The 20,692-nt window shown below is 50.9% G+C and overlaps 1 protein-coding gene and 4 non-coding genes across 5 annotated transcripts in view; 3 read left to right on the plus strand and 2 right to left on the minus strand.

Moving 5' to 3' along the window:
• VAC14 (Vac14 homolog (S. cerevisiae)) overlaps positions 1 to 20,692 on the plus strand; it is a 140,335-nt gene that overhangs the window by 3,905 nt on the left and 115,738 nt on the right. Inside the window, exons 2-9 of the mRNA XM_011976768.1 lie at positions 11,424 to 11,574; positions 11,923 to 12,090; positions 12,950 to 13,012; positions 13,568 to 13,675; positions 14,228 to 14,337; positions 14,638 to 14,744; positions 15,768 to 15,902; positions 16,816 to 16,965. Of these exons, the coding sequence (XP_011832158.1) occupies positions 11,424 to 11,574; positions 11,923 to 12,090; positions 12,950 to 13,012; positions 13,568 to 13,675; positions 14,228 to 14,337; positions 14,638 to 14,744; positions 15,768 to 15,902; positions 16,816 to 16,965 (992 nt within the window). The remainder of the gene's footprint in view (positions 1 to 11,423; positions 11,575 to 11,922; positions 12,091 to 12,949; positions 13,013 to 13,567; positions 13,676 to 14,227; positions 14,338 to 14,637; positions 14,745 to 15,767; positions 15,903 to 16,815; positions 16,966 to 20,692) is intronic.
• TRNAG-ACC lies at positions 8,304 to 8,374 on the minus strand. The gene has a single exon. It is a non-coding gene; the product is annotated as a tRNA-Gly (tRNA).
• Positions 9,015 to 9,085, minus strand: TRNAG-GCC. The gene has a single exon. It is a non-coding gene; the product is annotated as a tRNA-Gly (tRNA).
• Positions 18,348 to 18,418, plus strand: TRNAG-GCC. The gene has a single exon. It is a non-coding gene; the product is annotated as a tRNA-Gly (tRNA).
• On the plus strand, positions 19,169 to 19,239 carry TRNAG-GCC. Its single transcript has one exon. It is a non-coding gene; the product is annotated as a tRNA-Gly (tRNA).

Below are 20,692 nucleotides of genomic sequence, written 5' to 3' on the forward strand. Positions count from 1 at the left end.
GTCATCACTGGCTTTGAAGATGGAAGGGAACCACCAGCCAAGGAATGCTGGCAGCCTCTAGAAGCTGGCAAGAAAATGGATTTTCCCCTAGAGTTCCAGAAAATAACATAGCCTGCCAACATCTTGGTTTTAGCTCAGTAAGACCCATAGTAATACATGCGTTGTTTGTGAATTTTTTTAATTTTTTAATTTCTTCTATAGAGGTTAGTTCTCACTATGTTGCCCAGGCTGGTCTTGAACTTCTAGGCTGAAACAAGCCTCTCACTCAGCCTCCCAAAGTGCTGGGATTACAGGCATGAGCCAGGATGCCTGACCAATTTATATTATTCTAAGCCACTAAGTTTGTGGTAATTATTACTGTAGCAAATAGAAAACGAGTACAACTCTACTGTCATTGTTCTAAATCTACCACCCTGGCCAGACTGTGAGCTTCCTGCAGGATCCATGCCTTCATATCATCTTTGTAAGCTCAGTGCTTGCCAGCACTTGGCAGGTGTTAGTAGAAGGCTGAAGCACTAACCGCTCATCAGGTTTGCCCCTGGCTTTCCCAGATCAAATAGTTAACCCGCAGCGTCTTTGTTGGCCTGAGGGCAGCCATCATGGTAAGGTTTGATTAAAGCTCCAGAGGATAGAATAAGTTGTATTAGTCTACTGGAGCTGCCATAGCAAAATACCACAGACTAGATGGTTTAAACAACAGAAATGTATTTCTTACAGTTCTGGGGGCTGGGAAATCCAAGAGCAGGATGCCTGTAAGGTAGGTTTCATCCTGAGGCTTCTTTTAGCTTCTAGGCAACTGCCTTCTCACATGGGTGATGTGTGTTCACTTGACCTCTTCTTTTGGATAGGGAGGGTGAGGTGGTAGCTCTAATGTCTCTCTCTCTCTCTTTTTTTTTTTTCTTTTGGAGACAGGGTCTCACCCCGTCACCTAGGCTGGAGTGCAGTGGTGCAATCATAGCCCACCACGGCCTTGAACTGGGCTTAAGCTATTCTCCCACCTCAGCCTCCCAAGTAGCTGGGACTACAGGCACACACCCCCATACCCGGCTAGTCTTGAACTCCTGGCCTCAAGCAATCGCTGAGATTACAGGCATGAGCCACTGCCCCAGCCTGGTGTCTCCTCCTATGAGGACACTGATCCTATGGAATCAAGGGCCCCACCCTTACGACCTCTTTTAACCTTAATTACTTCCTTATAGGCCCTCTCTCCAAATCCAATCACATTGTGCATCAGAACTTCAGTATATGAATCTGGGGGTTGAGGGACTGTTCAGACTATCACAGTGATCATAGTGAAGCCTGAGAGTGCACGTATATAAAGTGCTGTCTGCCCCATTTTGGATGGTTGGGAGAATATAGAAAAGCTTCCTTTTATTTGGCCATCGTATACCCCTCATCTCATTTATTTTGCATGGGTGCCCTGTGAACGTGGTGGTGTTACACCGTTTCACAGGTGAGGAAACATGCTCGCTGAGGTTAAGTAATCTTCCCATGGTTTCATAGCTAGAACCTAGCTAGAAAACTCAGGTTCATGTGTCTCAGAAGACGTTCCCACCGCATGACTGGTTTTCCCTACCAAAAAGGGGTCATACTTAGAATAAAAGGAATTTCATACTTGAAATTCTCCACAGTGGTTTTAGCTGCCACTTTGAGTTCTCCAGAGCTCGGGTGACAGAGCCAGTCCTGCCTATGGTGTTCCAGTGAGGAGTTAAAACCACTAATAAGAGGGGATTGTATCATGATGACAGGCCTCTCAGGCACTAAAAATGCAGAGAGATGGATGCTTGCCTTAACTGAAGGACCCCCGGATCCAGAATCTTGAGACCACCAGTGTGGTGTTAAGTGACCACACTAACTGGCTAAATGTTGGGAGACAGTTGTGCAAAGTCCTGGAGAACTTTTGCCCCTACCTTCTTATTCCCACAGGACCACACAATTTCCTATAAGATAAGGCAGTCAGGTTAGGATTTTTATCATGGCTGTTGCAGGTTTTGTGGTTTTCAGTTTTAATATAGTCATTGATCAGTCGTAATGAAAAGGGTGGGAAGATGCTAGGCTGTCTTCCCAGAAGAGTCTGACGTTGGGGAGAAATGCTAGCAGACACTCAGATCAGTGTGGTGGGTGCTCGCTTTGCAAGGCGTCGTGGAGGCAGGGCCCCCACTGTCTCACTGCTGGCTGGGAGAGACAGCACCACTCATGGTCACGTCTCTAGTGGTCCTGAGCTTTGAGTTCCGTCTGTGGTCCTACCTCCCTGAATGCACCTGATCTTGTCTTTGAACTTGGAGTTCAAAAGCCAGCATACGTACATGCCCTGCTAGGTGGCCCAGGCCATGCCCCCTGAGAGCCCAAAGCCCCAGGGAGGGCTGCTTGGAGCAGAGCTCCTGAATCATGCCTCCCTGCCTGCTGGCTGTGGGGGAGGCGAGTCCCTGGAGCTCTGTGAACAGGTGAAAGTTGAACAGGTAAAGGTTGACCTGGTTCTTTGGAGCCTACCACCTCTGTGGGGAAGGTGCCAGAGTCCTGTGTTGCTTCAGAGGGATGCATTCTGAGAAGTATGGTGTTGGGCAATTTCATCATTGTGTGAACAACATAGAGTTACTCACACAAACCTAGATGGTGCAGCCTGCCACACACTAGGCTGTATGGTCGAGCCTATTGTCCCTAGTCTACAAACCTGCACAGCATGTGACTGCTGAGTACTTAGGCAATTGTAACACAGTGGTATGTGTGTACCCCAGTATATCTGAACATAGAAATAGTATAGTAAAAATACAATATTATCATCTTACGGGACCACTGTGGAATATGCAGTCTGTTGTTGACCAAAATGTCCTTATATGACACATAACTGTTTTTATTACCCAGTGACTCAAGGTAATTTTTGGAGTGCAGGTCAGAATTCCACCTAGCTTGGCTGTTTATCAGCAGTAGGACCCTGTTTAAATTGTTTAATCCCGGGGTCACAGGCTGGCCCCTAGGAGCTGTGACCTACACACAGACCTGTTTGGTTTGGCCTGAATCACAAAGTATTTTAAATTGAGAAATTTCACAGTGAAATTCAGGTTTCTGGATTATCTTATAGACTTGGGAGATCTCTGGTTTAACTTCTCTCTGCCTCAGTTTTCTTATCTAAAAAAAAAAGGCCCCTTGAAAACATTATGCTAAGTGAAAGAAGCCAACCGTAGAAGGCCACATATTGTATGATTCTATTTATATAAAATGGCCAGAATGGGCAAATCTGTAGAAACAGAAAGTAGACTCGGGGTTGCCTAGGGCTTGGGGGAAGAGATTTGGGGGAATGGGGAGTGACTGCCAGTGGGTGCAGGGTTTCTTTTGGGGATGGTAAAAAAAATGTTCTACAATTGATGGTGGTGATGGTTGCACAACTTTGTGAATATACAAAAGACTGCTGACACCTGCACTCTAAAATAGTGAATTTATGGTGTGTGAATTGTGTCCCAATTTTTAAATTAGTGCTGTTTTGTTACAGTCTGAGGGAAGCAGTTATTCAGTGGTCACAACTACTATCACCCGAGATCGCAACAAGCCTCCTGCTGTCACCAACTCTTGCTTCTCCTTTGTGGTTTTTTCCACTGGTTGGATCCACTGTATGCTCAGTACATGCTCATTCCTACATCGTATCTGCTCATTTCTTACCAGTTCATTCCTAGGCCTTTTCAGAAGGTCGTGAGCCCTTCCTCAGGGACACATGTTCCGCTTTCCCATTCAGTTTTGGAGACTGGTTAACAAGTGGAAACCAAATTACTTAAACACTCGGCAAAGCAACTGGCCGAGATGTTGACCCAGATCCTCTTCAGGACGCTGCTGCCTGGATATGCCATCTGAGTGTGGTGTGTTGCAGCGAGAACTGGGATGGATGGTTAGACTTGCGGGGGGAAAAAGGCAGCAGCCCCAAGTCCATGCGGAAAGTTTCACATCACAGGAATAAATGTCACCTGTGGGTTTATCTTTACATCCATCTTGGAGCCAGGAGCATAGTGGGTGCCCAGCCGACGTTTATGGAATGAACACAACCTCGTGTGGTGTGTATAAGATCACAGCTTGTCTCTGATTCTGACTTTGCACTAATACTGTTACTTGAACATGTGCAGTACAGAGCACAAAATGTGATTATCTAATTCTCTAAAAGCCCTCTGAAGTCATTGTCATGATCAACCCACCTGCAGCTGAGGATATTCCCTCTGAACACATGGGAACCTGAGTTCAGTGGCTAAAACCCCTGCCACCTAGGACAGAGGTTGGGACATGGGGCCATCACCAAATGGCATGGGATTGCAGTTAAACAAAATCACAAATGCAACGTGCCTGGCACACAGTGGGCACCCAACTGGTAGTAGCTGTGCTGTTTGGGGAGGGGCTAGTGTAACATAATGGATGACATTTTAGATCTTGGGGTTAGAAAAGCCTAGATTGGATTTTAAAATCCATCATCTACAACTTGCATGACTTTGTGTATGTTTCTTACTTCTCTGAGCCTCAGTTTCTACAGACTGTGAAATGGGTATAATGGTACTTTTAAGGTTTCAATTAGACCCTGTGTGTAAAGCATGCAGCACATTGCCTGGCAAGTAGTAAGTGCTCAGCTGATGGTTACTTACTCTCTTCCTACGTTCACAGAAGACCAGCGCTAGAGCCTCATTTCAAAACATCTCAAGTAGGCGCCTCATCTGTACTCCCTGTGTGTGGGAGGAATGCCTTGACGATGACCGAGCACTGTGGGGAAGTGTGTAGAGAAAGCTACATTTCTCTTGGGTGCCTTAGTTCTGCACAAGGGAATTGCCATCTGTAATTCGGTACAATTGGTTTGCAGCTGAAGTGGCTTAGGGAGATGGGAGGGAGGGACTGTGACATAGTTGAAAGGATATGGACTTGGTAGAAGTCAAGGGTTCAGACCTTCCGTGACCCTAGGAAAGGGGCTTGATTTCTCTATGACTGTTTCAGATCCGGAAGATGGGAGTGAAATAATAATAGCTACAGAAGGAGGTGTCCTAAGGAATAATTGGCCCCTGGAATACTCAGCAGAGTATGAGTGCTTAGGAAGTGGTCAACTCAATCGTCCTCGTATGACCGGTGACAGTCTCCTGTGACCGTCACCGTTCTGTGGTACAGAGTTAAGCTAAGGGGTCCTGTGGCTGTGTGGGGTGGCCCCAGGCTCTCCCGTGGCTCGTGAAAGTCCAGGTGTGTCTTGCACCGTCCGTGGCTGCGTCTCCTATCGGGGAGTGGGTAGTCGGTGTGGCAGTCTTTGAGAGATGGAGGGTGGCGTCAAGAGCTTGACGCTAGCCCCGCTTGGGGCTTGTATCTTCTGGGGCATGGTTGTTCCTGCCATCCTGCAATGCCACTGGCCAGCTGAGAACCCAGGCTCTGAGCAGTGTCTAGAGGATACCTCTGCAGCCAGGGTTCTTCAGAACTTTTTGGAGGAAACCAGGCAGAAGTGGATTCTGTCCTCTGGTGTGTAAGACAGCAATGTCCATGACCTTCACATTAGTGAAGGTCTCCGGGGATTTGTGATCGTGAGAGTTTCTGGGCCAGATACTAACTTCAAAGCTAGTTCAGCCTCAGAACCCCCACCTCTGGCTGGCAACCTGTAGATGAAAGGAGGGATAGTGTGGTCTTTTGAAGAGACACTAAACCTGGAACTGGGAATGCCCAGGTTTTCAACTTCGCTTACTCTGCTTCCCCTTGTAGTTGCTTTTTTTGTCTCTGCACTTGCCTTGTGAAGTAGAGACCACACCACAGGCAGGCTGACTAGGGCAGTTCTGGAGCACCTAGTGAGGGGTTAGAGCACGCCTTCAGCTGCCCTTCAGGCATCATCCAAGCCTGTGCACCTTTCCCCGACCACTAGCCACAGCCCTCGTGACCAGAGCCCTTCTTGGTGTGCATTTTCGGGTCCTAGTAATAGTGCCTTTTGGTCCTGCTAACCTGGACTATAAGAGAAGAGGGCGAGGACCATCCAAATGCGATATTGATTAACCCGCAGGTTAGGTTTGGGTTTGCAAAGCACTCCCATGTCACCAATGTGGCAGTGTGGGGTTTTGCCCCAGGTTTTCCCTGCAGCTCAAGCTGCCTGTCACCCCTGCCAGTCTTGACAAGTGTTTACCCACCTACTGCACGCAAAGTTCTGGACTCGGAGAGAGGCCTAGTGCTAGAGATGCAGATGCATAGTGCCAGTCCTCAAGTACTTTTTCAAGAAGTTGTGGAGGGGCAGGCATGGTGGCTCACGCCTGTAATCCCAGCACTTCCGGAGGCCAAGGTGGATGGATCACTAGAGGCCAGGAGCTTGAGACTAGCCTGGCCAACATGGTGAAACCCCATCTCTACTAAAAATAGAAAAAATTAGCCAGGCATGATGGCAGGCGCCTGTGATTCCAGCTACTCAGGAGGCTGAGGCAGGAGGATTGCTTGAACCCAAGAGGCAGAGGCTGCAGTGAGCTGATATCACGCCACTGCACTCCAGCCTGGGCCACAGAGCGAGACTCTGTCTCAAAGGAGAAAAAAAAAGGTTGTGGAGGTAGGAATCACGCATGAGAAGGAATTAGAAGGAATTTACCTGCTGACATTCCACAGCACGTTTGCTGGGCACAGAATGAGGGGTCCTGAGTCCTTCTGCACTCACTTCGTGGGGTCATCAGGAAAGGCGGGGGGTTGGATTTGAGCTGAGCTTTGAGGGCTGGGTAGAATGTAGAAGGGACCAGGAGCTTTTCTAGAGAGTGGGTAGATGGGAGGTGCAGCAGTGGGCCAGGCAGGGCGCAGTAAGAAGGCAGGCCTGGCGGGAGTAGAAGCCTGTGCTGGGAGCCCGGCAGGAAGGCTGCAGAGGTCGGCCTGTCCCTGTTTTGCTTGCCCCAAGTGTCAGATAAGGAGGGTGGGCTTGATTCGTGGAACAGATTCTTCCTGCCAGTGGCCCAGGGTTGACCCCAGACCCGGTGCTCTCCAGGCTGACATACTGGTGAGGACAGGTTCCATGGGTTTCCCTCCAGCCATTGTCTGCCTGACGCCTGTTTTCCTGGAGATGAAGAATATTCTACCCTTAAGTGCAGGGGTGGAGACAGTAGAAACTTGGAGTTCCTGGGGCCACGGGGCCTGAATGGGCTGTCGTTTTTGTAGTGGCCTGGGGTGCTCTGAATTGAGTCCTAGTGGGACTCAGGTGGGGGAGGCCTTCCGGCTGGTGCCAAGCAGGGACACATTTGCTCTTTGTGAAGATGAGGGGTGGGGAGGGAATGCTGAGCACAGAAATCCACCTTTCCCGTCTCCTCCCTCAGGAGGCCCTGTTACTCTTGCAGGCTGTCACGCCGACATCAGAGCCACTTTCCTCATACACTTCAAAGCTTCCTACATGCCATTTAGACCCATACCACCCGCTGGTGCAGACTGCCCTTCCTCAAGTTCACACCACTCGAGAGCTCATGGCCTTCTGTAGCTCCTCACATCCACCGGAGCTAAATGCCAGTCCCTTTGCCAAGTGTCCAGGGTCCCTCGCTGCATGACTGGGAGTAACTTTTCCAACCCTGTCACCTGTGGCTTTTGTTTCTGCCAAATCAAATGTCTGCTTCTCTTTCTTCTGAGCCTTTGTTCAGCCTCATCCTCACCAGCTCCAGAACGAACACCTACTCATCCTTCAAAACCCATCTACAATGCTGACCCTTATAGAGCCCTAGTACATCCCTGCCTGGCAGACACCGATCGCTGTCTTTCCAGCCTGCCCCGGCTCACCTCATACTCTTCTGACCAAGTGTTTTTTCTGTTTGCACAGTATTCCTTAAGCCCTCTTCCCACCCTGGCAGAGAGCTCCTTGGGGGCAGGGAATAGCTCTCATCCACTGGCTGCCACACAGGAGTCCCCTCTCCAGTTGCTCGGGGAATGTTTGTGACCTGAAACAGGGAGACAGGAGAGGAGGTGGCTTCAGGGTGGCCTGCGCTGCCGTGCCGGTTGGCTTTCCTTTGGACCCTTTGCTGAAGCCTCGAGGATGTCCCCACTCCCACTCCTAGTGGCGCTGTAACTTGTACCAAGCGGAAACATGTCCTGGCTTCCTGGGCAGGCTGTCTGGCCAGGCGTGGGGAGGCACAGCGGCTCTAGCGGGCCTTGGTGCATCCCACATCCTGGACTCTTCAAGAACAAGGAGACCAGGTTCTAGATCTTTGCACAATTTAGGAAAATAAGTGTTTTCATCAAAGGCATTTGAAATCCAACTAGAAACAAGTCATTCTCAGTTCTCAGAGTGGATTTATAAATTCTTTAGGCAGTGTGAAAGCCCAAATTCAGTCTCTTAGGATTAATAAAAGCTCTGCTGCTGCATTGGCCGGGAAACGAACCCGGGCCTCCCGCGTGGTAGGCGAGAATTCTACCACTGAACCACCAATACCCAGATGTTAGCAGCTGTGTGTGCACCTCCCTTTAACCCCATTCCTGTGCCTCCTTGCATGTAAGTTGATTCATAGAATATGAAGCCAGTCTCTGATGCTGCCACATCAGCACAGTTGCAGGAATGGAGCGCTCAGGCTGCAGAAAAGGAGGGAGAAGGCAGGAAGCAGGAGGGTGTACGTGTGCGTGTCCAGTTGATTTGCCTTCAGACCTTGCAACAGAAACCAAAGCTTGAGTCTTTCTTGGTAGCAAAAGTATATTAAAACTTTGGGGGACTTTTTCCCCTCTGATGTTTGAGTCCTCCCACCACATTCTGCCTTTAGTCTTGTGTTAAACTATGTTACTGTTCTCAGGTTTCATGCCAGCTTCCTGTGGAAGACTGGCCAAGGCTGAGGACAACACAACAGGAGTCCCCTTAAGGTGCAGGCATCAAGTTCATGGCTCCACAGCCATAGAGTGTACTTCTCTGGAGAACCCAGCAGCTCGCATGTGCACATGTAGCAGGGAAGTGTGGTTCCAGATTTGTGGGCACCCTTGGCTGCTGCACGTCTCGTGTAGTTGGAGAGACTGACTGGCTCCTCTAGCAGGATGTCTCTGTGAGGAAAACTGGCCAGGAAAAGGCAGAAAAAGCAACACTGCATTGCATTGGCCGGGAATCGAACCCGGGCCTCCCGCGTGGCAGGCGAGAATTCTACCACTGAACCACCAATGCTCCAGCTGTTTGTTAGAGCATCTGCAGGGCATTTGGCAAGGGGCTGTCTCTGTCAATACTTAGACACTCTGACAGATGATTGGGTCTCACCTGGCTGGTTTGTCCAGTTTAGGAGACCAGACAAGTTGATGTAGAACCATCCTTGCCCCGCCTTAGTACACTGTTTTGAGAGTTGGGGCCTATGAACTGGAGTTCACCTTCTGTCCAGAGGCCGTGGGTTTATCCACAGTCCCATCCCCATAAAGATCAAAGCAAGAGGCAACTCACAGGCCACTTGTACAGCTCCTTCCTGAAGCACCCATCTCCTCTCCAACGTCCACCAGCCCAGAGCGAGACCTATTTTGTCACCTCTTGTGTGAACAGTGCCTGGTGCATGATGGGTGCTCCATGTGATTGGCTGTATTAAATCTTTACCAAACCACTGCCCGGTCCCTCTTTGAACAGCCTTTTTGCAGGAGTGCTCACTGTCTCACAGGACAGCACATTTGGTTTTACTTACTAGAAAGTCCTAGCTCTGATTAGTAGAAAGTGCCTGAGCTGGAACCACACAGACTAATGGACACCTTTTGGACATGATTATTCTTAAAATTCTTCAAGTCAACTTGAGACCCCATTTGTGGAACAGGTGAGCAAGATAACTGCCATGATTGGATGCAAAGCAAGGAGGGAGAGTGCCTGCAGTTGCTTTTTCAAGTCTGAAGTCTCTAGACTGCCGTTTTTCCAGCTTCAGTGGCTCCACCAGTGTCATCCCTCATGCCTCCTGTCATCTCGCAAGCTTCTCCAGGCTCCTTAAGACAGCCTTTCATATGCCCAGCTCCTGGTACATGAAATCTGTTCTTCTAACTGGGGATTCCCAGGTTACCACCAGCAGCCCATCCCGCTGCTGTTCTGTTCTCTGGGGCCCCGGACAAGGGTGCCTACTTCCGCATCCTCACCTCTGCTAACAGGACTCCTTCTGCCAGGAAGGCCCGTTTCTTTCCCTTCTGCCTCCTTCAAGATCCAGCTCCATCCCACTTCCAGGCAAACTTCCCTGACCACCCCAGCTGCCTCTTCTACATCAGTGATCTGGGGCATCCTGCCACCACATGCCATGTGAGACCTGTCGCCCCAGAGATGCTGTGAGCTTTGGGAGGGCAGAGGCCTGGCCTTCGTATCCATGGGGCTCTGAAAACAGACTAGTCTATCGTGGGGTCAGGCCTCCCTCAGCTCCAGCACTCGGGGCAGGGCCTGCCTGGGGAGTCATCCTCCCTGGGTGACCAGCAGCCGCTCCCTCCCACAAAGGCAGCCTCCCTCCGACCTGCTCCTCTCCCCGCCAGCGTCACTGCCCAGGGAGACACCTTGGGGACACCGTCTACCCTACCCTCCTCTCCCCTCTTGTATCAGCTATTAATGCTTTTCCGTTTAATTCTAGAAACATTCCCCACTGCTCTTTCTGACTGCCTCAGTCACATTTCAGGACCTCCTTACCCCATAGCTACAGTGCTCTCCTGAACGTCCCCAGCATCAGTCTCCCATCAAACCCATGCCTGCCCCAGCCCTGCTTCTCCAAGCCACCACCGGAGATGTCCAGTTGGAACATGGGACTGAGCGTGTCGTCCCTTGCTGGAAAACTTCCACCAGCTCATCGTTTCTGTACCTGTCTCTAGCCACTCCTTCCACACGCTGGAACCCTCGTCCCGTCCCAGATATGCCATGTCAGCTTGTGTGGCCTTGGCCTGGTTCTTCCCTATGCCCGAGGTGCCCTGCCTTCCTTTCTTTACCTGGAAAGTGCCTGTTACTGTTTTTAAGATCTGACTCAACTGGCATCTCCCTGTAGCCCTCCCGGACGGCCCGAGGAGACGGAGCTCATTGCATTTTCTTGCTTCTGTGATATCACTGGCGCCACTTTGCTACAACTATTTGTTTGCACGTGGATCTTACCCATTACGCTGGGGCCTGTGTCCCAGCAACGTCCCTAGAAATAGTAGCTCAGACGCAGAGGGTTTCTGAGATGCACGGATGGAAAGCTGAGTAAGTGTTGAATAAAGACAGTTGATCAACTGATGATGCATTGTACTTTTTTGGTCCCAATGACACATTCATTTGCATTCTCTGAGATTCCCAGAAGTGAGCTAGCACCACTGTTCCTTATTCCATTGTATACAAAGGGAAACTGAGACCCAGAATAGGGAAACAACCATGGCTCAGCCAGCAACAGAACTGAGACCTGCCCTGAGACGCCCACCTCCCAATTCCTCTTTCCAAACAGGTCATCTCCCTTCCTCATTGCAGCCCCAGGCCCTGGAGGCCACAGCAGAGGTAGCCTGATTTCCACAGCCCCTCTCTCCTCTCTCTCCAGGCTGGTCCGGGAGTTCGTGGCCCAGAACAATACCGTGCAAATCAAGCATGTGATCCAGACCCTGTCCCAGGAGTTTGCCCTGTCTCAGCACCCCCACAGCCGGAAAGGGGGCCTCATCGGCCTGGCCGCCTGCTCCATCGCACTGGGCAAGGTGGGCCTTTCACTCAAGGAACAGACATACCAGTCCTGGCCTTGACGCTAACCAAGCCATCCAGATGCCCTCCCTCTCAAGACCCAGCAGGGCATTGCAGACCTGTGTTTTATTACCACTCTGTCCACACCTGAGACCAGCAAGTCTGGCTTTGCGGCCTGGCAGCCTGGTCCCCTAGGCGTGGGCCCTCTCCTGGGTAGCAGACTTGGGAAGGGTCTTTGAGCCCAGCTCTGGCACAAAGGCCTGAGCACCTCCAAGGGAGGTGGGATGTCAGCTGGCACTGCAGGCTGCAGGGCCTGGGCTCCGACCCATTCTGATCTGTCTTCTATTCCTCCTGCCCCCTCGCAGGACTCAGGACTCTACCTGAAGGAGCTGATCGAGCCAGTGCTGACCTGCTTCAATGATGCAGACAGCAGGCTGCGCTACTATGCCTGCGAGGCCCTCTACAACATCGTCAAGGTGGCCCGGGGCGCTGTGCTGCCTCACTTCAACGTTCTCTTTGACGGGCTGAGCAAGGTAACCGCCCTCCTCCTCCTCCTCGCTGGGCTGCGCTTGGTTCACCCACTTCACTTGACCTTCTGGAACACTGGACCCCTTTTCCCAGATGCAGGCAGAGGAAACAAGCATGTGGCTGCAAGGGACACTTATTGTCTATTGAATCTAATCATTTTTAATGGATTTGCGTTTATACCTTTTTTCATTTCTCTTTTAATTCATTTTGATGGCATTTGATGTAAGTATCAGTCTGTCACACAGTAGAGGGGAGAAACTGATAGTCTGTGAAACACTCGCCTCCCTGGTAGAAGGAGATGATGCTGAAGCCGTCACCCAGACCATGCTTCGCCTGTAGGGAGGGCCACGCTTAGTCTAGCTCATAAGTGCCCCAGAGAAAGCTCATGCTCTCCTCCATGCCTCTCGCAGCCTGGTGGAGTTCTCCTCCCAGGCGCGGAGCAGCCCTGCAATGCTGCTGCCCCTGCAGAATGCCATGGAAGTTTCTAGAGTATCAGCCTCGCAGCTACCCTGTCCCCTCCTCCAGGAGTGGAACGAGGACCCAGCGCTTTAAGATTGGAAACCCCTGGGGAAGGCTGACGGGAAGCGGTCCCGTGACCCAGTCACGACAGGGAAAAGGAACCCCAGCGGGTCATAGGAGAAGCACCTGAACAGAAGGGTATTTCCTGAATCTGCTCATCGGCCGACTCCACTGTCCCCACTCCCACTTTCCCAGCCCTTCTCAAATGTGTTCGCTGAGAGGGGGGCCTGCTGGATGTTCCGGGCTGCACCAAGGCCCCGGCTGCGGGTTTGCAGAAAATACCTGGTGTTGCATCCGACCGTGACCCTCGCCTCTGTGTCCCTCCCCTCTCTGTGCCTCTTGCAGCTGGCGGCTGACCCAGACCCCAATGTGAAAAGCGGATCTGAGCTCCTAGACCGCCTTTTAAAGGTATTTGTACTTCGTCCCCACTTTTATTTCTATAATCTATTTCTGCCATCTGTCTGTACAGCTTAGAAATTCTGTCATTGGGAATGTTCTTCTTGAATTTAAAATATATTTTAAATTTACATGTACTCCCTGGTGTGCAGTTCTATGACAAGAATATAGAGCTCGATCACCACTATCAAATACAGAACTGTGCCATCACCTGAAATGTCCCCTTTTGTTGCCGCCACCTAAAGCAAAGAAGCTTGCCTATCACTTTCCACACCACCCTGGCTCTGACAGCAGGGGCCTGGGCATTCCATCCAGACCACAGAGAGTAGGGTCTTGCCATTCAATTGGTTCTCTCTACTTTGATTCCTGCTTTCAATCTACCCATTTTGCGTGTCCCGTGGACTGGGACAGGATGAATACTCCAGAGACCTCTTAGGCCTAGCTCGGAATCTGTCGTTTTCCTCGGTGGCCGCCTGAGCGCTGGGGCCAGCCCTGGGCCAGTGATTCAGCGAGGTCAGGCAGCCCTGGTCTCAGGCTCTCGGCAGCTCACTTTCCTCCGATCCACAGGACATCGTGACTGAGAGCAACAAGTTTGACCTGGTAAGCTTCATCCCCTTGTTGCGAGAGAGGATTTACTCCAACAACCAGTATGCCCGGCAGTTCATCATCTCCTGGGTAAGGCCTGACCGGACACCGTTTCTCCAGCCTCCAGTTTGGAAAATCTGCTCCCTAGCACACTCTTGTAAGGTCCTTTGGCTATGCTCTCCCTCGAATAGCCATTAACACCTGGTAATTCAAAAACGCCTCATTCAGCTTTGCCCCCGAAACCCACCATGTTGGCCCTAAAGGGGTCCAGTTCTTGTTGTCCCTGAAGGGGGTTCACTTCTTTCCTTGTCCCAGAAAACACCCGGGTTTCTCTTTAAAGCCAGCAGTGCTACTTTCAGCAATCTCACTTTTTCTAGCCTTGTCTGTCCTTCCCCATCCATCCCCTTCTCCCCTGAGCATCCGAATTTCCTTAGAGTCAAATTACCATTCCCCTGCACATTTAACAAAAAATGCTGGCTGTCCCTGCCAGCACCCTCCTCCCCCATGGGACGCCTGCACTGCAGGGCAATGCGGCCTCAGCAGGGTCCCCTTCCCACGGCCCAGTCCCAGAGGCTTTGGTGAGCGGGAGACAGGGTTCTGGAGCTAGTGTGACTTCCCTTCCTGTTTCCTTCCCCTGGTCAGATCCTGGTTCTGGAGTCGGTGCCAGACATTAACCTGCTGGATTACCTGCCGGAGATCCTGGATGGACTCTTCCAGATCCTGGGCGACAATGGCAAAGAGATTCGCAAAATGTGAGTGGAGTGAGGGGCAGGAAGCTGCTACCTGCTGCCACCCCTGGCTGTGCCCGTGCACTTCATGCCCACAGACAGCAGCAGGAGGGCAGGAAGTTAGCGCTTTTTCCTGGCTCTTGTGCTTCCCACTTTGAGGAGCCAAGAGCCCATCAACCCCCAGCATCTGAAAATGATCACGTGACAGGTCCAGAAGCCAAGCCGCCCTCTGGGTGGCTGACCCAGCACGGAAATGGGGCTGGTTGAGGCTTCTCCAGCCCTGGCTGACTCTTGCTGTTTCCACTTTCCTGTTCTTGTTTATAGGTGTGAGGTTGTTCTTGGAGAATTCTTAAAAGAAATTAAGAAGAACCCCTCCAGTGTGAAGTTTGCTGAGATGGCCAACATCCTGGTGATCCACTGCCAGACCACGGGTGAGTGTGGGGGGAGGGCCCACAGCCACGGCTGCCACTGCCACTGCCACTGCCACCTCCGCAGAAGCACCTTTCACCATCTCAGCTTCAGTGAGGGGGTAGGAGAGATTCCTAGAAAGAGTGTTAGCCAGTGTGACACCAGGCCCTGGGAGAGGTGGAGCGCCAGGTCTCTCAGAGGGAGGTCTGGGTTCTGTCACCACAGAGGCACAGAGGTCCTTTCACCTGGTGTGTGTGGCCTCTGTGAAGTAAGATCTGGAGGTTTCCTTGCTGGCGAACTTGGCCTTAGCCCTGTGACTTGAAATGCTTGGAGCTTGGGATTATGTATCTGTTCATTTCTGCTGAGTATCGAACCACCACAAAACGTCATTCCCTAAAACAACAGTCACTTACCATGAGTCTGTGGGTCACCTGAGTGGTTCCACTCACTTGGGCCAGGCTTGGCTGGGCTCAATCAAGTACCTGCTTTAACTGTAGGGTTGCTGGAGTGAATGGGCCGCAGTGGCTTCGCTCATGTCTGGCAGTTGTCTGGCTCATGGTATGCTGGGACCATGGGGACAGCACGTGTCTCATCGTCCAGCAGGCTAGCCTGGGCATGCTCATATGGCATCAGTGGGATTCCAAGACAGACAGTAGAAGTGAGCAAGGACTGTTGAGGCCTAGGCTTGAACCAGCCACATCATCACTTCCACCACATCCCATTGGCCAAAGAAGCAAGGCCAACCCAGATTCAAGGGCTGAAGAAGATAATTCCACTTCTTGATGAGAGGAGGAGCAGAGTCCCAGTGCAGAGGGTCAGGGATGCAGCTGCCCTTACAGTCTAGCACAGGATTGTAGCTCTGTCCCAGCCTGTGTCTCCACCTTCGGAAGGCAAAGCACATAGGTAGTAGAGTATTGGTGAGGCTGGAAGCCGTCAAGCGCTCGGGTTCCACAGGCCGCCAGCCCCATCCCATGTGTATGGTCAGTGGGAGGGAGCACTCGAGTTGCGCGTGCTGGCCTCTCTGAACCCCCTGATTCCCCTTCCAGATGACCTCATCCAGCTGACAGCCATGTGCTGGATGCGGGAGTTCATCCAGCTGGCGGGCCGCGTCATGCTGCCCTACTCCTCTGGGATCCTGACTGCTGTCTTGCCCTGCCTGGCCTACGATGACCGCAAGAAAAGTATCCTTTGCTCTGGGAGAGAAGAATTGAGAGAAGCCCCAAAGGGATTATGAAGTTGAGGGACCCTGCACTGGGGGCTGGGGGCTCTCTTAGGATCCATCACACTTCCATAGTCCCTAGCAGCTTGGGAAAAAGAGGTGGAGCCAAACATGGATTGAGAAAGCCGGGGACCTGGGGTTGAACCTTGCCTGGTTACTTGCAGATCTGGAGCAGCTTTCCCGGGCCCCAAAGTTCCAACCCTCTGAGCTCACACTGCCCGACCTTGGGCTGAGGAAATCCCATTGGTGGGAGGGTTTAGGAAGGGGTCCTAAGAGAAGAAATAGGCACATTTCACAGGGGCACCAGTATGGCAAGGAGAGCAGGGACTCAGTTCGGACAGCCTGTCTGCCTAACGTAGCCCTGAGACGACTGAGCTCCAGACCAGGAATACCAGGTTCAGAGAAGCCGCCTCTGGCTGGGACCACTCTATATTAACCCATTTTGTGTTGCTATAAAGGAATACGTGAGGCTGGGTAATTTATAAAGAAAAGGGGTTCCTTCAGCTCCTGGTTCTGCAGACTGTACAGGAGGCATGGTGCCAGCATCTGCTTGGCTTCTGATGAGGCCTCAGGAAGCTTTTAGTCATGGCAGAGGCGGAGGGGAAGCCAGCAGGTCATATGGCAAGAGAGGGAGCAAGAGGGGTGGGAGGTTCTTTGAAAGAACCAGCCCCCACGCGACTAATAATAGAGGGAGAACTCACCCAACTCACTCAGTACCATGGGGAGGGCACCAAGCCATTCGTGAGGGATCCACCCCCATGACCCAAACCACTCCCACCAGGCACCACTTCCAACACTGGGAATCGCATTTCAGCAAGAGATTTGGAGGGATAGGCATCCAAACCAGATGACGCTCCTTACATCAGTGGACTCAGGCATCAAAGAGGTGGCCAACGTGTGCAACCAGAGCCTGATGAAGCTGGTCACCCCCGAGGACGACGAGCCGGATGAGCTGAGACCCGGGCAGAGGCAGGCAGAGCCCGCCCCTGACGATGCCCTGCCAAAGCAGGAGGGCACAGCCAGTGGTGAGTAGACTCCACCCCTACCCCTCACCTCCTGTTGGGGGCCCGGGAAGCCAGAAGTCATGGGACTTGCCTTGGAGCCTCACTTAAGCAACCAGGACATATATAATATGTCACTCACATAATTGTAGCAGCAACCCAGCGCAGTGGCAGCGGTGGTTCTCCCCCATTCTGCAGACAGGACACGGGGAAGCTGAGCAGCATGGCCACACACACGCAGCTAGTGAAGGCTGGAACCAGATTGGAACCCAGGCAGGCTGTCTCCAGCAGCCATGATCTTAACCGTTACTGCCTCAAAGACCATGAAGCCTTTACTTCATCTTTTTCCTGGGTTCAGCTATAGGAAATAGTTTTCAGGGCAGGAAGGTTTGATGTATGGGAGGAGTACCAGGATTCAGCACTTGATTCTTGGCCGTAGACATCCAGCCACCCAGAAGCCTGGCTGCCTTTACCATGCGGGTCATTCTCAGGGTGGGAGGGTTAAGAAAACTCTAGCTTCGATTGATTCTGTACTTGAAAATTCTATTGCCCAAATAAGTGCCTTTAAAAAGTGAAATTGCTCTGCCCTCCTTTCAGACTCCTCTAACGTAATTTTCTTGTTTACCTGTAAGGTAAAGAAAACCACATTATAAGAAACCGCGTTTATGACTAGGCTGGGTAATCCCAGTACTTTGGGAGTCTGAGGCAATCTGCATGAACTCAGGAGTTTGAGACCAGCCTGGGCAACATGGCAAAACCTCATCTCTAAAAAAAAAATATTAAAAAATTAGCCGGGTGTGGTGGTGCGTGCCTATAGTCCCAGCTCCTCAGGAGGCTGAAGTGGGAGGATCACTTGAGCCCAGGAGCCCAGGAGGCAGAGGTTGCAGTGAGCTATGATCACACCACTGTATTCTAACCCAGGCAACAGAGAAACACCCTGTCTCAAAACAAAACAAAACAAAAACACATTTATGCCGACTGGCATCTGGAATTTGACTCCAGATGTTATCTGGAACCCTGATGCTTTCATATTTCGTGGGTCTCTGTCCTCACCAAGAGGTCACTGATCAGCTTTGGGGTGATGTCCTCCTTTGCCGAAGCAGCCAGAGAATAAACTGAGGTATAACCTACTTAGATCTTTAAGGATAACAGAGTAAGGTCTGGAACCTGCCCACAGGAGCCAAAAGAATTGCTGAGAATTCTCCCATTGCCATTCATGTACTTTTCTTTTGTACAGCTGAGCAGAATGTCAGGCATGCATGCCCCACCTCCTCCCGTGGGTTTGGCTGGTAAAATTCAGCAGCCGTCCATGCTGGACCCATCTCAGGTGTCAGGTTACAGCTGTGCCAGCACAACTGTGAGCCAGAGCAACAAAACAGCTGGAGGCAGAACAGCACTCAGCTGGAGCATTGGTGGTTCAGTGGTAGAATTCTCGCCTGCCACGCGGGAGGCCCGGGTTCGATTCCCGGCCAATGCAGCAGCTGCAAGCTTTTTGGCAGCTCCTGGAAAAAGAAAACTTGGAGAAGTAAGTTAACTTGGAGAGAGAAGCTAGTGCAGGCCTTCAAAGGGAGGAGCTTTTTTACTGGGAGAAACTGGAAGACTCGGGGATACATATTTTATGACCTCTCACTGAAATATGAGTGTGTGATTTTTGTTTTCTAATTCTCATTTTAGAAAATTTGGAAAGGAGAGAAAAATGCAAAGAAACAAGACTATCCCCAACAGGCAATGAGTATTCAAATTTTACCGTATTTTTTCCAGTTTTTAGTATATATACATAGTTAAGATCATAGAACTTACACAGCTTCCCCTTCTGCTCTGTTTGAAGTTCACAGTGCCTCTTCAGTCATAGTCAGAAGATAGAGTAACAGTTGCCTGGGTTTAAAGAAAAGGAGAATTGGGACTGGCTACTCACAGATGCCTGGTTTCTTTTTGGGGTGATGGAGATGTTCTAGAATTAAATAGAGGTGATGGGTACACAGCTTCGTAAATGTGCTATACCTAGTTGAACACTGGAAAATGGTGAATTTTTTGTTATGTGAAATCTTATATGAATTATATCTGAATTTAAAAAAAAAAAAAAAAAGGCAGTGCCTATTCCTTTAAATTAGAACCCAACAGCCCCTGCCACCTTTCTGCTTCTGTGGCAAGAAGTCGAGCCCGCTGGAAAGGAACCACTCCATCCTGTGGGTCGTGGCCTCAACTAAAAACATTTCTGCCAGCTGGAGCATTGGTGGTTCAGTGGTAGAATTCTCGCCTGCCACGCGGGAGGCCCGGGTTCGATTCCCGGCCAATGCAGCCTGTCTATCTTTTTAGATGGTTTTCCTGAGCATTTTTTCACACAGCTGCTTGCCCAGGAGAGTATTACCCTAACCAGGATACATTCATGCCTCTTGGCTCTGGATTTTACTGCCTCATAAACAGCATTTCAGCAGATGAAAAGCTCACTTTGTACTAGTTCCCAGAGAAGGTAACAGCTAATTTGGGGCCTTTACATCCACTCTCAGCCCAGCTTAGCTTGTAACTAACTAATCACTAGTCTTTTACCAAGGTGCCCAGGAGAAAGTCCCCGCCAGCCACAAGACAGAGATGGCTTTGCTGGTGAGGAACAGGTTCATCACAGCCTCTCCTGCTCACTCTTCTCTCTCTGCTCCCTCTGTTCCCACCCTGTTCCACCTGGCTGGAGATAGGACCTCCTGCCTGGCCTTCCTTGTTCACTTGTGCTGATCCGGGACAGCACCACATTCCTCATGGCACACCTCCGGGCAAGAACCTTTGTGTGTGTGCACATTTGCACCCCTGCCCCACCCTCTGGATCTTCTCCCTCCTCCTCTAACCACAGGACTTCCAGTCAGGCAGCCCCTCATCTGTGCCTCTTCACTTACTCTGACTCCGCCTTGGCCTGCCACTTGGGACCATCCACAGCACTGTGCCCTTTCCCTGGTTCTGAGTTCTTAGGGCACTTAGCGTGTCCAGCCTGGTCCTCTCCAGGATGTGTCCTGATTGTCTCAGGAATGGCAGCAGAGATTCTGGGGTCTGAACAACCTGCCTATGAGTCCTGCTGACTTTATATCTGTTCCCCTCAGACAGCTGCCTGCCCTTTCTAAGCCTCAGATTTCTTATTCATTAAGTAGGGTAACAATGGTAATACCTAACCTATACTATGGTTGTGTGTTTCAGACAAAATTTTTGCATGTAAATCACTTAGCACGTGACAAACACTAACGGGTGCTTCAGTGGTTGTTTTAATACATGTTTATGGCTGGGCACGGTGACTCATGCCTGTAATCCCAGCACTTTGGGAGGCTGAGGCAGGCGGATCCTTTGAGGTCAAGAGTTCGAGACCAGCCTTGCCAACATGGTGAAACCCATCTCTACTAAAAATGCAAAAATTAGGGGCCGGACACGGTGGCTCACGCCTGTAATCCCAGCACTTTGGGAGGCCGAGGTGGGCAGATCACGAGGTCAGGAGTTCGAGACCAGCCTGGCCTGCATGGTGAAACCCTATCTCTACTAAAACAAAAAATTAGCCAGGCATGGTGGTGCACGCCTATAGTCCCAGCTACTTGGGAGGCTGAGGCAGGAGAATTGCTTGAACCTGGAAGGTGGAGGTTGCAGTGAGCCGAGATCACACCATTGCAGCCTGGGCAACAGAGCAAGATTCCATCTCAAAAATAAAAAAAAACCTGGTAGAATTTTTTTAAACAAGGACCACAAGCAAAAATTATTTAAAAAAAAAAAAAAAAAAAAA

The sequence above is a fragment of the Mandrillus leucophaeus genome, unplaced genomic scaffold, assembly GCF_000951045.1.
Source record: "Mandrillus leucophaeus isolate KB7577 unplaced genomic scaffold, Mleu.le_1.0 Scaffold17, whole genome shotgun sequence".
NCBI lineage: Eukaryota > Metazoa > Chordata > Mammalia > Primates > Cercopithecidae > Mandrillus > Mandrillus leucophaeus.